We start from the raw sequence: 19,169 nt of genomic DNA, 5'->3' as shown, positions 1-19,169 counted from the left end.
CTGTTCACATTTTTTGGGGCTGCATCTTTTCCTCCACCAGCTGGTGGTTCATCATCTTCATCGTCTGCATTCCCGTAGTCACTAGCTGAATCATATTTTTGATTCACATCACTACCTTCAATGGTTGCAATCTCATCAGCCGCTGTAATGGTTATTGTTGACTTGGCTGGCTCTGGTTCCTCAGTTAGTCAACCAAGGACGGGGAAAAAGCCTAGGATAGACTCCTTGGTTTTCCCAGGTGGGAGGGTCTTGAGCGACAATGCTTCCAATCCTGCATTGACAATCAATGCAAGCTTATGGCAGAAACACCAGATGTGACTATTGGTCGGGTCCCACGCATCCACAGAAGCTTGCCCGTCGGGGCTGTGATTAGTAAGTTCGTGCATGTGGCTTGCCATGGTATTGTTGTTAGATCCGGAATCAGTGGTCTGGGCAAGCATGTAGAGAAAGTACCAGTTGGATGTTAGTTTTTTTTGTTGGATTGCAAATCCTGGCAAAATCAAAAACAGAGGGGACTTATCTTATGATGCAAGTTCTTCTTCTTGAGTATAGTTGCAATTGGTCGAGCTAAGAGATGCCCATGATGTTTCCAAGGTATCATCTTCAAAGCCAGATGGCAAACACAATATTCCCAGTTGGAATCAATGTACGCAGCTGCTGCGCCAATGAAGGCAAAGCGGTTACCCTTTGTGGTCCATACATCATGGATCAAGGTGAACTTAGTTTCTAGATTCTATTGTTTTGTCAAAAAGGGAGGGAATTAATACTAGAGCAATTTGAATTTCTGTGAAATAAATGTTGTGAGAACTTGCATTTAAATGATCAAAGACAGATTGCTTGAGCAAAGCATATAGAGATTTTGCCTCATCAGCGGCCCATTGGAGACCACATAGATTTGCCTTTTGGTTACAGTATTTAAAAGCGGCCCAAAGATAAGGGTCCTCAATACGAGACCATGGCAACACTTGACAAATTTGCCAGAGCATTATCAGCTGATTGAGAACCCAGACATCAAAAGCAGAAGCGACATGCATAAAAGCTGCAATCCCCTGTTGTTTGCCATTAGTGGAGCTTGTGGCAGTTTTTTGGACATCGGAAACTGAAGGAGGCAGTTTGGCCCCCTCCAGGATAGCTTTCTGGCGATTGGGAAATCCTTTGTTGTTCTTCCCTTTCTGTGTGAATCCGTCCCAATGACACTTCAGATTCCCACGTGGTAGATTGCAGGGCACCACTTGCATTGGTAGCTCATGGGGTTCTCTGCATCGTTGGTCTTGCTGCATACCTGCTTGTGAAAGTAATTGAGAATGTCATTGTATAAAGATTCCTTCTCAGCCTTTTTGTTCCTTTCTTTGATCTCAATGGATCCTTCATCAGTTTCCTGGTCGTAGTCGTGACCTGGGTCAGTTGTATTTGCCTAGAGAAGAGAAAAAAGAAAGCAAAGCGCAATAAGAGTAAGCATCATCAGATTGTGTAAATTGATAAGTCTGATGATGATTTGAAACCTTTTTAGTTTTAGTTCTTGAATTCTTAGTATTCTCAGTCTTCTTGGACACGTGTGGTTTGGGATCCTTCCCAGTTTTTTTAGGATCCAACACAGGTGAATTGTCTTTTGCAGGAGACTTGTGTTTGCATCTTTTTTTTGTTTTTTTCTTCTTCTTTCCTTGGACCAATGGAACATCTGAATCCAATGGAGAGGAAGATGTTGAGTTTCACAGGTTGTATGCTTTCACACATTCTCTTTCTTACTTTTCTGTGACATTCATGCTGTAGTGTAGTTCTGGAGCAGCGGGCGCGGAAGATCTTTTCCTCATCCTTCCTCGCCCATCATCATCTTGACACCGCTTTGTGTCTAGCTGCTCCAGAGTCCAGGTTAGTTTCCTCTTCTTTTCTGTTCTTTTCTTTTCTTCCTTGTTGTTCATCTTTCTTTCTCCTTTTCTCTGAGTGGGAAATGAATGTCTGATCCTTCCTCGCCCATCATCATCTCAACACTGCTTCGTGTCTCGCTGCTCCAGTCATGCACTGCAACAGAAGATTCTATGACTCTCTTTGAGGTAGCAGGCTGGGTCAGTTTTCCACCAGAGTCAGTTGGTGCAAAATCAATTGAGGCAGAACGTCTGGAACGGCGGCGTTGGGTCTGTGATTGGTCAGTTAAGTTTCCGGTATGGTTATTGCCGTCCTTGTTGAGTTCGGACTGAGTTAATTCAGCAGCAATTGAAATCTAAGATGAATTTTGATTTGGGAAAAACCTGACAGCACTGGCACTGGCAGCAAGCGGAGGGTGAAGCGGTACAAATTGAAAAGCAACAGGCCTCAGAGTCCAGACTCGTGGAACTCAAGGGCAATATGTTGGGTTTCACCCCCTGTGTACATGTAAGGGTGCACTGAGGCAAGCTTGGCGTGTTTCAGTTAACCCCTGTTTATCTTGGTTAACGCACAAATGGTTGTGTTTATCGCAGCTGGCGCGAAGCGTTATCGCGGCTAACGCGTTAACAGTTATTGCGGTTAACGCGTTAACAGTTATCACGGTTATTGCGTTAACTGCTATCAATAAAGGTACGATACTTGTTTTTTCCAGGCAAAAAAAAAGACAAGGTACAATACCCTCTAAGAGGGAATTTCACCGTTAACGGGCCTGAACAGTAACGGATGAAGTTACGTTACGCGGATAACGCTAGTTATCGTAGCGTATTGTAACTATCCACTGTTGATGCAAGCCACACTGTACTACACCCCCTAAGCCTGCTTGAATTTTTTTTTGAAATTTGCACTGCAAAAAAAACTGTGTCAACTGTGAGCAGTTGACATGTGGTAACTCTGAGGAAGCTTGTGGTGTTACACCAGCCTTACTCAAGGTTTGACTCAACCAAAGCTTCAATGCACAGTCACTGTGCACCTTGCACAGTGACTGTTCCAACAAAGGCACTTGTGCATTCAGGTGGAGTTACAATGGTAGCTTGGCTTGAGTATCCTGCATGTCAACTGCAAGCAGTTGACCAAGTTTTTTTTGCAGTGTTGGTGTTCAATAAAAGCCTTGAACACCAACTTGCAAAAGTGCATGCAAGTTGTGCATGACCAACTTTGAATCCCCCTTAAAACCCTTGCCATCCATACTGCACAGTAGTTCCACAAAGTTTCTCAAGCACATGATTTCAAATTCTAAGCAGTGGTTAGCTTAACAGCTGCGCAGCCAGGTGTGTGCACAATTCAAGGTTCATTTTTTGTGTTGGTTTGAGATGATGCTGCACCAATCACCATGGCATGCCCCACAAGATCACATTTGTTCACAAGCTGTGAACACATATAGATCAGTGTGAAAATCAAGTCCTTATGGCACCTCTCTGGGCCATCTGACAGTGTTCATTTGGATTTAGTAATTGCAGCAAAAAAAAACTGTTTGTTTTTGAAACTCACAACTTTCCAAAATGTTATAGTGTATTGTGAGGCACATACTACAAGCACCCACTGCAAGCAGCTGACGTGCAAGAAATCTAAGCAAGCTTTTTGGCCACAAGCCTTTGTCAAGGCTTGCTGCTGACCAGGTCCAAGCTTTGATGCACATTCAGTGTGCATCATGCACAGTGACTGTGCAGAAAAAACTTATGTGTTTGGGTGGAGCTAGAACAGCAGTTCTACAGCAGTAGCCCATATGTCAACTGCTAACAGTTGAGAGAGTTTTTCTTGTAGTGACCTTTTTACAGTTTTTGTTTAGATAGATATATATTTATTTTGACTTGGTTTGTAATCATTAGCTATTTAACTTCCCTGATGTTCTCCGTACCCCCGCAGAGAAACAGGAAACAAGGAAGACAAGAAAAGGAGGTTGGTTATACTGCTGGATGAAATGGGTTGTGATTGTAGAGGAACAAACTTCTGAATCTTGTTGACCTGCTTGACATTCAATAGATTAAATATACTCTTTTGAAGAAACCAACAAAAAAAGAAACCTGCAAAAACCATTTGGGTCTACTGACAATGGATATATAGATGTAGGTAATATAAGGCAGGAGGGGGGATTGAGGTATTCTTTTTTTTTGGCAAAGAGTAATAAAGGGAGGAAGTTACTTCCGTCTTCCACGACGGCCAGAGTTATGATTGGCTCTCCCCGATGTACCATTACCGCCGCCCCGATTAGGACCCCAACCAGACACATTGCTGGGCCCATGTGGAGCTCCACCGACATTGGTCTTTGGCGCGCTTGGACTGACTGGGATCGTCGCTTCGCTGAGGACTTGAAGAACGGTATTGGTATCTAGTCGAGGGCCTATTAATGAAAAAATCATTAGCAACCATGTGATTCGATTATTTAGAGCTCATTCTTACCTTCAAAGCTTGTAGCCAGAGGCAAGATACTGAGGAAGTATCGCAAGCCTTCGGGGAACCAAGCGTAAGGGTTCGGAGCCTGTGGTGGAGGGCTTTCTCTACTCCTTGAGGGGGGGCTAGAAAAACGATTGCGTTTCGGATTGTTATCGTAATTCTCGCGTCCGCGTTTAGTAGAAGGGTTAGAGGCAAGATCGTTGGCGGAAGGAGGGACTGCAGCACCGGCAGAGGGGGGGCCGTTACGACGGTCGGGGGAGATGGACGAGCGCTGGCCACGGGGCCGCTTGGGCCGGAAGTCTGGTGAGAAACTCCGTTCACGTTGGTGGTGCTGTTGTTGCCGATTTCGGTACGCGGCCGGACCCGACGGAATTCCGCCTGGATGGTGGCCTGGCTCGTGCCCTCCCCCGCCGCCCCGCTTAAACCCAAAGCCTTCCTGATGCCCTGAGAATGGGGATGGCGATCGGTTCCGGAGCGGGATCGGCTCGATCGCCGTTCCTAACTCTCGTCCCAAGACGTCTCCAAGATCAGCATAGACATGCCTATCTGATAAACGCTCTACAACACCCCCTGTTTATTTCGAAAACGAAAAATAAGGAGATCAGTTTCAAAAATAGGCAGGCAGGAATGACACGATAATCGACTTACAGTCCGGAAAGATCTCAGCCACTCTTGAGTTCAACTTTTCACTGGCAGCTTTGTCACCATAAATGAATTCATACGAGGCCCATCTACGCCAGAGGGGACGGGCGGATTCAGGGGAGATTTTCGAGACGGTTTTCTCAAATAGAGCGCGAGCATCTATGGAAAAGAGACAAGTACATCAACGATTAGTCGGGGGCTGAAAAAGGAGATTGGGAGATAAGGAATAAGACGAAGACAAACTACTATCATCATTCAAGGTGATCAAAAAGTTGAGATATTGAAGCACGTAATTGACATCTTCGCTGAATGTTTTGAGGCCGAGGTCAAAAACCTTCGTGGCCACTGCAGCCTCTTTATTCCAGTGATATTCCATCATAGCCGATGCTTCAAAAACATGGCTGGTGATGTAGGGTGATTTACGTGCCCGAGTGAAGACCGCTCGAGCTGGTTTGATCCCCTACATAATCATCAAAAAGAGACATTGGTCAAATCCAACGGGTCAGGACGGTTGTAAAATGTTGAAAACAAATCCTGGAATGATAACACACCTCGGTTCGGCGTGCAAAGCGCATCTCTGTTATCCAAACACTGGCAGCCGCTTCTCGAAATTCATCAATCTTGGGCTTGTATAGTGCGGTGATGTTTGTTCGGAGTTGTTCTTCTTCCTTAGCCCGCAGTTTTTCTTCCTCGGTTAACTCCTGATCAGCTTCTCCATCTGGTAAACTGGTTGGATTTGCAGTTTTGGACTCGATGATCGGAATCCCATTTGCGATCTCCTTCTCGATCGTCTTGTTGATCTCGTCTATCTCTGAATGATAGTATTGGATCAGTGAATCAAATGCCGCATAACAAGCTGGGTAGTTTTTCAGATTTTCTTGTGCTTCGACAATTGCGTAAGTCAATACAATGCTACGAATTCAGTGAGGACCAATTCAAGTAATCAATACCTAATGATCAGATCAAATCGTACAAAAAACTGTTATCGGACCTTGTGGGATTTGCTGTTAAGCCAGCTTGTAAAACTGCCAGTGCTTCTTCAGCCTTGTCGTTCTGTTGTAAGTGGTTAGCTGCGAGATACCTGAAAGGAAGTAGACCCAATCAGGAAGTTGAGCGTTGGTCGGGTGAGCCGATCGAAAAACACGCAAGTAAGACATACCAAATCTCGGGATAGAAACGCATGTGCATGATAGCCTGTCGATAGGCGTACTGGATCCGAGTATTCAGCAGGTTTTTATCTGAAATCTCCAGTGGATTCTTCTCTTCCCAAGCAAGATAGGTTTTCCATTGAGCAATCTGTTTATGATCATTAATTCTTTTCCAATTTGGTTTGACCGGTACTCTCGGACGCAGTAAGGAATGAGTCAGGTTCTTCATTTCCTTGAGTGCCCCACGCGCCATCATGTACTGTGCCGATTTGTCGGCTAGAAACTTCTTGGCCTATTATCTCTCCAAATAAAGACGAAGGGGCCATTAGTACGGTTTGGGACGGCATAGATCTGAAGGGGTATAAGATTCCAGACTGCGCTGGACAGAGGAGGGAAAGTAGAGGGAAGAACTGACAGTCATTTTGCTCATTTGATGTTCAAAACTATCATACTCTTTCCATATCTGTTCGATGTTATCCAGCGGAATGCAGACGGCGCGTTGGTAAAGTTTGCGTAGGGAGTCCATCTTTTGTTGTTCCTGCCAAGTACCTGCAGCCTGACCAGGGGATAAATGATTCAGCACCAATAATGATCGGAGGCAGTGATTGGAATGTTATGTACCTCACCGGCTTTAACAATGTTGATATAGTCCAGCCAAATCTGCCCAGACTCCCGATCAATGCCGACATGATTGAGACTAAAGTCGTAAGCAGAGATGATGATAGCACGTGAGGCGGCAGCCTTATCCCCCTCGACCGGGTTGACTCTGCGGATATAATTCAAGTAGAAGGCCCATAGTTCGACTGAGACCGATGATCGTAAACAGCGGGAAAAGATCTGTTCAACTTCTGGGAAGTGGCCATGTCCTAGCTCTAGATCTGCATATGCTATCCATTGATTGGCCTGCGTTTTTTTTAAATGACCATTTGTCACATCAAGACATAACACACCATAGGCATCGGTTAAAGAGAAAGAATGTTGGTTTGGCAATGTGGAGTAGGAATTAATGCTCAGTTAGTAGATGCGCAAGTGAAGATAGGACTTGGTACCGATTAGCCCAAGTTGGGAATTGAGGCAAGAAGATAGAACTCTGAGATGGGGCACATGCTTGAACACATGTAAAGGGTTATTTATTTCATCAATCTGGAGGCTTACAGCATCGGGGAAATGTTGGAGGAAGGATGAGTACACTTCACGGGTCTTCTCGAGATCACCCTTTTTATCAGCATCGGCAATCAACTCAATCCAAGCTTCACCATCCATCGGGTCCTTTTCAACCCTCTGACGAAGACTAGCTAGTCGAGAGAGGACTGGTTGAGGTAAGGGTGATGGGTCATCGATCTGCTTGTTTTCGGAGGCAGTCGGCGATGGGGGTGATGGTGATGGAACATCGGCTAGCGGGTTTTCGTGTACAGCAGGCTGCTTGCTCTCGGGGACGCTGACTTCCTCGATCTCGGGGGCGGCAAGCTGATCGTTTTCGGGGGCAGTTGGGGATAATATTGATGGATTATCGGCTAGCTTATCTTCGGAAGCAGCAGCCTTTTTGTTCTCGGACTCGCTTTCGTGCGCGGGAAGCTGTTGGGCCTCGGGGGAAGTAGATGATAATTTTGTTGGGTCATTCGCCGGGTCGTTCTCGGAGGCAGTGGGCGAAGGTGCAAATAAGATTGGCACTTCCGTTGCTGGCTCCGTCGCTGGCACTTCCGTCGCTGGCACTTCCGTCGCTGGCGCTTCCGTGTCTGGCACTTCCGTTTCTGGAGCTTCCGTGTCTGGAACTTCCGTTTCTGGAGCTTCCGTTTCTGTGACGTCTGTTGCTGGCACTTCCGTTGCGGACACTTCCGTTGATGGCGCTGCCGTTGATCGGACTTCTATTGGGAGTGCTGCTGTTGATCGGACTTCTGTTGGTCTTGCTTGCGGCGCTTCGAATGGAGGATACTCCGCGTATAATGCTGGATCTAGCGCGAAGAAGTTCGGGTTGATGTGTTCAGAGTCGTTGGGCATCTTGAGCCGAGTTGGTGTTGGATGAGGAAGTGCTCGTTGCTTCCGTCTAAAACAGCAAGTCGCCTTATTCCGAGGAGGCGCAAAGGCGTCCCCTTCGGGGCGCGGGGTCGGGCCCCCCGACCCTCCGATCGAGTCAAGCTCGCGGTCGACGATTACTTGACGTAAACATTTGCGTCGGCCCGCCGCCCCTCCCGCCCCGCCCAAAAATTTGGGCGCACTGCGAGGCGGAAAAAGCGGGTTCGGCGTCGGCTGGACCAGCGCGTAGGGTTGACGTAAACCCAGTACGCCCACCCGCCGTCACCAGAACTCCAATTGGTAGCCTGCCGTTGGTCACTGTAGTCGGCCACCTATCCAACGTGGGCCTCCCATCCATGCCGGCCAAAAAGTTACAACCACACAGGAACCAGTCCTGCTACTGTTGCCATCCAACCGAACTACCAGGCAGAACCCAACACTTCACACCACATGCAACATTGAACTTAACACAAGTCTCTCCACCCTCCTGTAAGGGAGGGACTAGCACGCAATGTTGAGGTTCTTGTGTGAGTACCAGCCAAATGGCTTGACAGACCCTACAATCCCTCAGATGACCAGCAAGATCATCAGATTTTGGGAAGCCAATGGTACCATTAATTATAATCCTAATCATTTTCTACATAATCTGAACTGTTGATATTGTAAATAATAATCAAAACATCCATCTGTTCAAAACCTCTTGTAAATTTAGCCATGGGCCAATCATCTGTCACAGGAAAATTAGAGATTTGTTGCAGAGGTAGAACCTGGTAGAACAGTATCACACCCCTTAGATTCCATTAGGCACTGAAAAATATCTTTTTTGAAACACATGTAGAAGCATCAATAAAGACACTTTTGACATAGTTTCTTTTTTTTGAATGATAGGTAAGAGGGTAGATTTCACCTATGCCAATTTTATTTTTCTTTGAGATTCTGAGGTAAAGTTGCGACATGAAGCTGATTTAAAAAGACATCAAAATATAATGAAAATCCCAATCTTGCTAGGCCGCACCTCCAAATTTACAAGTAAGCACAAGTAAGCCTCTCCAAGCTTGATTTAACATGGGTATGATTGGCACAAATGGTCACCCTTGTGATTGACCTGGCGGTTAAGGTGGCACTCCGGCTTGGTGCTGCCGTTTGAACTCCAACTGGCCAGCAGGCAGTTGACACTCTATCTGGCAATTCAGGAGGCAATCCAACTGCTGCTGCCTTGTGCACATGAATTGGTCACAACCCATGCAACTGCAACCAAGCCAATGACTGACCATTGGACCTCATACCCTTGGCCCCTTCTAGTAATCAGAATCTCTAACAATAAACCCTGGGCCTGATACATTTGGAAGGATGCCTCCCCAAAAAATAGGCCCACGTGCAACACATACCTGCTTGATTGGGAGGACAGTGTCAACAGAGTATAAGCACTTCACTGTGCTACAGAAAATGGATGTTTCAGTGGCAGTACAGTGCAGTACTCCTCTGTTAAAACACCAAGCTAGTAGAATTGCCAGTGGCCTGGCACTCTGCTAAAACTATAAGTGCTGTGATCAAACTAAAACTGCTTTGCTAACACTGAATAATATGAAATACATACTACTTCTGGCAATCAAAAACATTAGTGCAATGGATTGGTGCTAAATTTGATCTATTGAATCTCAACAAGAACTTTATACCCCATTTTTTAGCAGAAATATTGCTACAGCACTATTTTTTAACAGAGCAACTGCTAATGTGCTAAACTATTTAGCTTCTATTTTCCTGGAATGTATTTTGGCAGAAATAATTCAGCCTTCTCATTGGGAGGTTATACTTCCTGTTTGGGCAGGTTGTAAAACATTTTTTTCTGGAAGGTATCCTCCTTACACACAGATTAAAATTCTGCCTGTCCAGGAGGCTTCATGGGGGGAAGAAGTCCTCCCCAATGGAGAAGGCTGTATAGGGCATAAAGCCCAGCTGTCTGCTGTTGGCTCAGCTGAAGATTTAGCAGGTGCCTGGGTGTCTGGATGTGCATCAGGCCAGCTAGCTTAGAGCATTTCAAAGTATACCCGGGTACCTCCCTGTTTTTTTGGCCAAAGTGGGTCACTGGGTACCTAGTACCACACCCGGCATTGCTTGGCGGGTACCAGCAGTACTTAAGTTGGTTACCACGTGTTCCACTGGGGGTTACCAGGCTACAAAACATTGCTGAGGTGTGCATGTCAATGCACCCCTTCCAGCCCTCAGGATTGCGCAGTCTTGTTTGCTGAAAATTCTTAACCATTGAGACTGTACAGTCTCAATTCAAGGTGCCAAGATAAATTCTTCCCGGATATCTTGATGGCTGGGGTGCCTTTAGTGTCAAGATAGCTGTGGAGGAATTGTCTATGCCATCAAAATTACAGTCTTGATGGCCAAGATGGTTCCTCAGCGGCCATCTTGACACTGAAGACATCCTGGCCATTGAGATCCATGAAAAAATGAGGTGTCAGGTGACATTCAGTAAAATATGCTGAAATTCCAGTGGTACTCCAGCATTACTCCCCTTGAATAACAATGGCCCCTTTGTCATCATCAGGGGATTCTACCACTTTTCAATAAGTGTATGGTTGGAGTTAGCTTCATGTTACCTACCAACTAGTCCCCTCAGGTTTTTCAGGGTGAGAATACACACTCTTGATGGCTGGGAAGGAGCCATCTTGCTATCAAGACTGTACAATCTTGAAGGCCAAGATGGATGATCTTTGGCCATCCCAATGGCCAAGCTGTCCCTGCAATCACGACTGCACAATCTTGACGGCCAGAAAGGAATACCCTTGGCCACAGAGGCTGTGGAGGCTTCATAGCCAAGAGGGACTTGTCATAGACTGTACAGTATCCATGGCCAGGGGGGTACTTGCAAGCAGTACCCGGGTTCCCTGCTGTCAGATCATGATGCAGGTCAGGATGTAAATGGGTCAACCTGAATTGATCCTGGTGAAGATTTTGATATGTACAGCTATATCAGAAAAGCTTGCTGCTTCCTCCCTTTTTTTTCATCTTTTTCGCCTTCCCCCCTCCCCGAAAATCTTTCTCACCCACCGAAGATCAGCGGGGGACGGCCGGTCCCCCCGCCTGCTATATCCGATTGGCCCAGCCAGTGATGCTCATCAACCCATCCCTTGTCGATCGTCGTAACGCTCAAGAATACCCCATATCAATCATGGGTTTCCGAAAATACTCACCAGACCTTAAGCATGCGGCTGTCAGTCACGCCATCGAGGGGAAGCATCTAGCCGAGATCAACGAAATTCTGGGGGCTTCAATCAGCCGCGATTCCCTTTACCGATGGTCCAGCTTGTACGAGAGGACCCGTGCCGTTGTTTGCGACCCCAGCACTTATCTCCAGAGAGGACGTCCGTTGGATTTGAATGATGAGGACTTAAAGTTTATCAAAGAGCTCGTTACTGATAAGCCATCAATTTACGCGGATGAGATCCAACGCAGCTTGGCCGAAGAACATGGGATCACTGTATCAGTATCGACTATCTTAAACACCCTGCATGGCCGGTTGAACATGTCGAAAAAGACGATGCGGACCGTCCATCCCAAACAAGACGAAACCGAGAGGGCCCATTACATCTACCAGGTTGGAGCGGTGCCAACCTCCTGTCTGGTGTTTACTGGTAAGCTTCTGGACCAACACCTACTTATTCAATATAATTTAATAATACACACTAATCCTCCTTTGATGCTTACTCAGACGAGTCAGGCGTGTGCCTAGAGGTTGTCCAAAGAACTCAAGGATGGGCTGTAGTTGGCGAACGAACCCCTAGAGTCCCACGCGAGCGAAGCACCCATCAATACAACATCGTACCAGCCATTTCGACGTCAGGATTGGTTGCTCACATGGTGCAGGAGGAATCCATGGACCGGGAGGCTTTCCAGTTTTTTCTAGAGAATGTGCTAGTGAGTTACATATTTGATTGGGTTAGATTGCCAGCAAGCAGGATTTATCTGATTAAAGGTTATTTCACAATCAAGATTCCCTCGATGAACCCCTTTCCACAGCCCAACAGTGTCCTGGTGATGGACAACGCGCAAATACATCACAATGGAGTGGTGGCCGATATTGTCGAGTCGGCCGGTTGCCTTTTGCTCTACTTGCCAGCGTACTCGCCAGACTTCAACCCCATTGAGAAGGCGTTCAGTGTCTACAAATCAACCTTGAAGCGAAACGAAGAGTTACTCACAGGCGGCGAGGGAGACTTCGAGGTCATCGATGGCTTCATTCCTCTAGTTTTTACTTCGGATCTCACCCAGAAACTCTTCCGAGCATCTGGCTACGCTGTTGTCAACTGAACTTATCCGCATTTTTTGTTTTCTCAATGTTGTTGTATTTCCTTGTTTGTATCATCATAAATTGTCACCATGGGTGCCAGGCAATCATTGCCGATTTATTTTGCTCTGTGCCTGATAGCATTGTCCTGTTTTGGAGACCTCAGCGCTCTTCAAGCCTATACTATCCAAGTAGCTTTTTGTCGCCCTTGATGTTAACTTTAGGGCAAGCCCTTATATAAACTTTGTACGCATATTTGGATAAGACAAGATAATACCACACAGAATGAAGTCTTCTTTGTACGCTTGTAGAAGTAGAGAAGGGGAGAGGTGAGAGTAGAAGACATAGCAAGTGGCAAGATGAGAAATGAATACAGGTGGGAGTAGAAGACATCGAGACAAGAATAAATACAGGTGGTAGTGGAGGATATAGCAAGTGGCAAGATGAGAAAAGAATACAACTTGACAAGCATGTGCGAGAAGGGATAGATAAGGCTATATACAGTCACTCGGAACGACCACGTTGTTTCTCAAAGCGGCAAAGAAAAGGTGGTAAGAAGAGGAAATAGACAAACTTTTGGCCATGTTTTGGCCAGTATTCCATGAAAGACGACAATCGACAAGGGATGGGTTGATGCTCATCACTGGCTGGGCCAATCGGATATAGCAGGCGGGGGGACCGGCCATCCCCCGCTGATCTTCGGTGGGTGAGAAAGATTTTCGGGGAGGGGGGAAGGCGAAAAAGATGAAAAAAAGGGGGGAAGCAGCAAGCTTTTCTGATATAGCTGTACTTCTTTTGAGCAGGTGTCTTAGACAGACAAATAATTTGGTCACCTAAGGCTTGTCTGAACTTTGCTCCCAGCGTCTGATATTTTCTGCAGGGGCAGATGGTGGCCGACGTCAGCCCGGACGTCCGCCCGCCGTCCGACTGCCCCCGGAGTGTTTGTCGCGCCCTTTTATGGATCGGGGATGGTTCGTATGCATGGGTTTGAGTGAGGTCGGCTTATTCAGTTTCGCTGTTTTTTGGTAGTTTTGTACTGTAGTTTCTGCCCTGGCGGTGGGCGGCTTCCCGTCGACCAGCAACTGCAAGCCACCAGCACCCACCCCACCAACCACCCACAAAAACCATCCAGACAAAAAACCATCCCAAAGCCCAAGTCAGTCAGACCCCACCCCCACACCCCCACACAACCACCGCTGACCATCCCTCACACACAGCCACGCTCGATCGATCTTGCCCGAGATGTCGCAATCCAACGAAATCAACTTCGGCCCAGTCTTCATGAGGGGCAGGAAGCCAGCACCGCTCACTACAAAGACCGGCCAACCGCCCACCAATAGCCACACCCCACTCGCCCAGGCCCACCGACTCAGCATCGCCAACACCGCCCTCAAAAACACCCACCCCGCCCCATCCCTCGGCTCATTCAGCCCGGCAACCAGCACCGCCCCCCTGCCCCTCCCCAAATCCTTCTCGGCCGCCGTCTCCCCCGGGAAAGAGCCCGACCAGCGATCCCACACCAACGGCATCCACGCCCTCGAGCCCGTCCCGCCCCAGCTCAACGGCCATCAGCACCACTCAGGCCCCGCCGACTACTCTCGGGAAACGCTCCTCAACCTCTACTCCGAGAATCTGGCCAGCAAGTTACCCCCCGACCTCGCGATCCACGACCCTGCTGTCACCCTCGAATTCGTCGGCCCCCCCCTGGCGTTCGTCGAGATGACGGAGACCGAGAAAGAAGTGAGCGACCCTCCTGCCCCCTTTCCACGTGCTCACTCACTCACTCACTCTCATCCCTCCATCCAAAGTTATTTGCCGGTCCGTTCAATAGCGAGAAGCGATCCGCAGCCAATAAGGTCCAGCAGCATCACACCAACTCTGACCATCATCATCTCGGTGTTCCTGGCTCCCCTGAAACCAACGTCAACCATGGCCTGGGTAACAACAGCAAACTGTCGGTCGGCGGCCCCGTCAAACTTGGTAAACACAACCCGATCGAACGATTCAACACTCTCGGAATCCAGGGAGGCGTCCTCGCCGGTGTTGCCTCACCCTCCCACCCTAATGCTAGACGACGAGCCGAGAATGAACTCGACTCTAATGGTCCGTTCCATCCATACCCATCCGTTTCCTCTCTAGAGCATCTCTGATCCTCAAAACAAAACTCTCATTTTCAGAGAGCCCCCGTCGCTTTCAGCGCGCGGAGGATTCATCCCCACATGTCCCTCCTTGGAGCGCGACTCCTCGCGATCGCCGAACTCGTGACTTGGCTCCACCCTCGGATGGCAAGTGGAAGAGAGGCGTGTCTTTTGAGGAAAAGAGCCAGTCCGCACAAGACAGTAGTCCGGGTGGTCCTAACTTGAAATACTCAGTTTTAGACAAAATGGTCAGACTCAAAACTCCTACATAGCCTACACATCAAGAGTCTCTAGCGCTGATTCACCACTAATTCTTTCTCAGCGGGAGAAGGCTGCTGGTGGTCTCGAGCCATCATCCAAAGAAGCCCATCACCAGCCTTATCAGTCTGCGCCGCTAACAGACGATCAACCAGCAGGAAACCCTCAACGTGGGGGTCACGAACCAGCTAGACAGCAATCGGTCGAAGATTATGCTGCTGGCCGCCACTTTGATGAGAATCAGACGGCCAAGTCGCCCGTCAAAACAGAACCTGCCACCGACCATCAGCTATCCTCGAGCGAACCGACCGATCTCAGATCTTCCGCTACTCAACCCCCCAGCAGCGATCTGAACCCCGAAAACATCGCCTGGCAATACCGCGATCCATCCGGTACCGTCCAAGGCCCCTTTACGGCTTTCCAGATGCAAGAGTGGTACAAGGCGACGTTCTTCCGTGACGATCTATTGGTCAAGAGAGTCATCGACGTGGCCTTTGAGACCTTGGAAACCTTGATCCTGCGTGTCGGCGATCGTGATCGACCCTTTTTGTCACGCCCTCCTCCCGCCTTACCGCCCAATCTTCCCTTGCCGCAGGCCCAGCCTCATCACCATCAGCTCCCCACATCACAACCTTCACCCAGACTACCGTTAACGAATTTCTTAGATCAACCTTCCAGTCTTCCGTCCCAGACAGATAGTCCATCTGCTGTAGATTCCAACCTTCCATCTAATCTATCCAGTGCGCCCAGCCAACATGCCACCATGTCCGCCTCTGACCCTTGGAATGGGATCGCCCCTGGAGCATCACCTCTCCCGCATCCCGGAAACATCCCAGCCTCGACGCCTTTGGCCTCTGGGCCCGGGTGGAATTCGTCCCAACCAGCATTTGCCGCCCACCCCAATATCCGAAACAACGATTTTGTCATTAACGATGGGCTGATCGAGTTCAACAACGCCAACATACTCAACAATGGCCTCATGCCCAACTTACCCAACTCCTACATGTCTCCCGACACCCTTCGCTTCCTTCAGCATGTCCAACATCCCGCAATGTCGATGGCTGCTGCAAACGGCTACCCTTTCCCTTTACCATTACCCCCCAACTTTGGTCAGATACCCTCAATGCCGCATTTAGCCACCAACAGGTTGAACCCCCTCATCGCAGCACAACTCCATTCTCAACTGATGCATTCGCAATTACTGTACAACCCGCCACCTGCTGGAGGTGAGGCAGTTGATCCCCAAGCGGAGCAGACCACTCAAGAGAATCTCATCCCTCACTTCCACCATGCCGATCCTTGGCAAATGTCCCCACCGCCTCCTAATGACTCTTCAGTCGCGACAACCGATCACAACCCTCTCCAACCCACGGCTGCGACCTCAAACCACCACAACTTCCCCCCAAAGCCAGAGGAAGGAGGAATTCACGAGCCAACAGCTGCCCCTCAGAAGACGGACGAGATCCGTCAATCCGGCCAATATCCGCCCACCCCACAAGCGCCGTCAGAACTCAAATTGTCGGTGCCTGACCAGAGCCATACCAAGCCCAAGTCCCAACCAGCCTCAGCAGTCCATTCCGAGAAAGAAGTAAAGGCTCTCCCTGTCACCGAAAACCAAGCGCCTCCCGTCACTTCATCATTTAACAATGTTTCTTCTGTCTCTGTTGAGAAGGAACCTGTAGTGCCAGTCACCACTCCGGCCCAAGCACAAATCCCAGCCGAATCTGCTCGCGACCCGCTATCACCAAGCACAGCCCTACCCGAAATTGCACCGGCTACCGAACAAACCAACTCCAATCAATCTTGGCGAAACGTGACTCACCAACCGGCGGCCAAACCACCCAGTGTTCCGCGTGGCTCGGCATCCACTGCTCCACACGCTGCCAAGTCATCCGGCAAGGTTGTCGTACTGAGCAAAGCCCAGCAGGATGAACAAGACCGACGAACGGCTAGTATCCAAAAGGCGCAATTGCAACTCAAAGAAGCTCAAGCAGTCGAGCGTGCGGCACGCGAAGCTTCTGAGGCCGCCGCCGCAGCCACTGCCTCTTCTTTCAACACCCCGGCGCCATGGTTGAAGGAAGACCAGAAGGCATCGTCGAACTTATCCTTGACGGAGATCCAAGCGATCGAAGCCAAGCAACTAGAGAAACGGCGACAAGCGGAGAAGCACGCGGCGGCGAATCGAGCGTTAGCCGAGCAAGCCATGGCGGCCGAGCGGGCCATGAAGGCGGCTAAGGAGAGTCTCCCTGCGGCCTCCAATTGGGCCGCCAACGCGTCCTCCCCCACCAAGCAGTCTGGCGCGGGATCCGTCTGGGGCTCCAAGGAAGCCGAGGCCCCCGTCACGACCAATGGACCTAAACAGAGCATGAAACAGATCCAGGAGGAAGAGGCCCGCAAGAAGAGTCTCGCGCTCCAGCAGCAACAACAGGCCCGACCTGCTGCAGGAACTATGAAGACTGTGGGCGGATATGCGGGTACTGTCGCTTCAGCGTCCAACAAGGTATGTCTCCTCTTTCTCTGGAGAGACCCGTCTCGGGATCGTTTCTGACACGTTCCTCCGCATCGTTTTAGACTGCAGTCAGTGGACCATGGGCGGTGGTAGGTGCGAAGAGCAAGGTGATTGCGCCGCCCGGCCCAGCCCCGGTACGGTCGGCGGTAGTCGGAGCCGGGCCCGCGGTGGTCGGGACAGGCGTCGTGCGTGTGGGCGGGACGAGCGTGTCGAAGCCGGCGCCCAAAACTGCGCCCAACAAGGCACCAGCGAGTAAAGCCGCGCCACCCTCGGCCACTAACGGATCCCCCGGCGTCGGTGCTCAAGCCACTAACCCTGATGGCCCTCCTCCCGCCTCGCCGGAGTTCATGAAATGGCTCCGCGAAGCCTTGCGAGGAATGAACAACGGTCAGTCGCTCTGCTCCAATCCTGACCGATCCTCCGTCTCACAGACTTCTTCTCTTTTTGTTGGGTGATGTAGTGGACGATTTCGTGAAGATGTTGCTAGATTTCCCGGTGAACCCGGACGACTCGGTGCTCGAGATCGTCTCCGATAGTGTGTATGCAGGGAGTGCGACACTGGACGGGCGCCGGTTCGCGAAGGAGTTCAATGCGCGACGGATCGCGGATGTGGCTTCGCGAGGGAGCGGCAGCCTGGGCACGGCGAAAGCCGGCGGGCCCAAGCCCGGCGCGCTGGCGAACGGCGGCCTCGGCGCCGGCCTCGCCGGGCTCAAGAAACCCGGATATCTCGCGGCCAATCCGATCACTCACTCCTCCGGATCTATGGCCGACGCCGTTAAGCTCCAGCCCCCGGCGCCCAAAAACGACGGGTGGGGATTCGCCGTCGTCGGCGCTAAGAAAAAGAAAAAATGAGCCTCTGCTTCCTCTCTGGCGCTCTCTTTAGACCCTCTTTTCCGCAATAGAAGTTCCCTTGCAGGATTGCCAATCGATGTCTGAGAAATAACCAAAAATCTTGTGGAGCACTGGTGGTGGCTTGTGGCTTCATTCGTTCATCCGTCGCCATCATCATCATCTCCTCTTGTTTCCTTCCTTTCTTTTGTTCTGTCGGTGGCATCTTGTTTCTTTTTTTGGTCTTGCTTTGACGCACACAACACATGTTTCGTGTGAATATCCCAGTTGTGCACAAAAAAGATGGTTTGGGTGGGGTCTGGTTTGGCTGTGAATAAAAGCTTTGTTACTGCGTTTCTTGGGGGTGGGTCGGTATTATATGTATGGATACACATTGGGATGACAATCATACATAGACCACTGCTCTGAGAGATGGCGGATTCAATTGTTGTGTAAGGCCCTGAGCCTTCAGCTCGTGACAAAGCCCCTCATTGTTTTTATCCAGCCAAAAAGTGGAGGACTTCCCTTCTAAATACTATTTTCTATTTCTATTATCAAAGGGGAGCAAAAGTGGTTTCTATGCTAAGAAATAGAAAACAGCCTGCTTTCTAAATTGGCGGGAAGTCCTCAGTGTTTGTAAACATAGTTAAGGTGTTCAAAGTTGACTTGCATAAAATCATAACACCATAAAATCATAAAATTTTAAGCAGTACAAATATGTACCACCCAAACACTCAAATCAGAGCAATAGTTTAAAAATGGTACATAAAAAATTATCACCCAAAAGTTTTATGATTTTATGATTTTATGATTCAAAAATTGTATGATTTCAACTTTGAACACCTTAGTTATGGTATTCAAAATTGCATATGCCACTGTTTACATAAAATCATAAAGCCCATTTTGGCTGGGAGATGTCAGCGTGCATAAAACTTAAAGTGACATCTCCCAGCCAAAATTGCAGTTTATGATTTTATGTAAAAAAATCTTATGCAATTTTGAATACCATATGACAGGAAAAG

General features: G+C 48.9%; 2 protein-coding genes across 2 annotated transcripts; one reads left to right on the top strand and one right to left on the bottom strand.

Annotated features, from left to right (window-relative positions):
- Nucleotides 1-4,058: 4,058 nt before the first annotated feature.
- Nucleotides 4,059-8,102, bottom strand: PtA15_5A543 (uncharacterized protein; the record flags this gene model as incomplete). Its single annotated transcript, XM_053169316.1, has 10 exons — nucleotides 4,059-4,261; nucleotides 4,321-4,884; nucleotides 4,963-5,115; nucleotides 5,200-5,416; nucleotides 5,508-5,868; nucleotides 5,948-6,037; nucleotides 6,116-6,396; nucleotides 6,520-6,660; nucleotides 6,726-7,007; nucleotides 7,260-8,102. The coding sequence occupies 10 exons, from the start codon at nucleotides 8,100-8,102 to the stop codon at nucleotides 4,059-4,061; spliced, it is 3,135 nt and encodes a 1,044-aa protein (XP_053020525.1).
- Nucleotides 8,103-13,656: 5,554 nt separating this feature from the next.
- On the top strand, nucleotides 13,657-18,171 carry PtA15_5A542 (uncharacterized protein; the record flags this gene model as incomplete). Its single annotated transcript, XM_053169315.1, has 6 exons — nucleotides 13,657-14,154; nucleotides 14,223-14,517; nucleotides 14,592-14,800; nucleotides 14,875-17,310; nucleotides 17,382-17,706; nucleotides 17,780-18,171. The coding sequence occupies 6 exons, from the start codon at nucleotides 13,657-13,659 to the stop codon at nucleotides 18,169-18,171; spliced, it is 4,155 nt and encodes a 1,384-aa protein (XP_053020524.1).
- Between the last annotated feature and the right edge of the window lie 998 nt (nucleotides 18,172-19,169).

This window comes from Puccinia triticina, chromosome 5A (genome assembly GCF_026914185.1).
Source record: "Puccinia triticina chromosome 5A, complete sequence".
Taxonomy (NCBI): domain Eukaryota; kingdom Fungi; phylum Basidiomycota; class Pucciniomycetes; order Pucciniales; family Pucciniaceae; genus Puccinia; species Puccinia triticina.
This window is presented reverse-complemented; position numbering and strand designations above follow the sequence as displayed.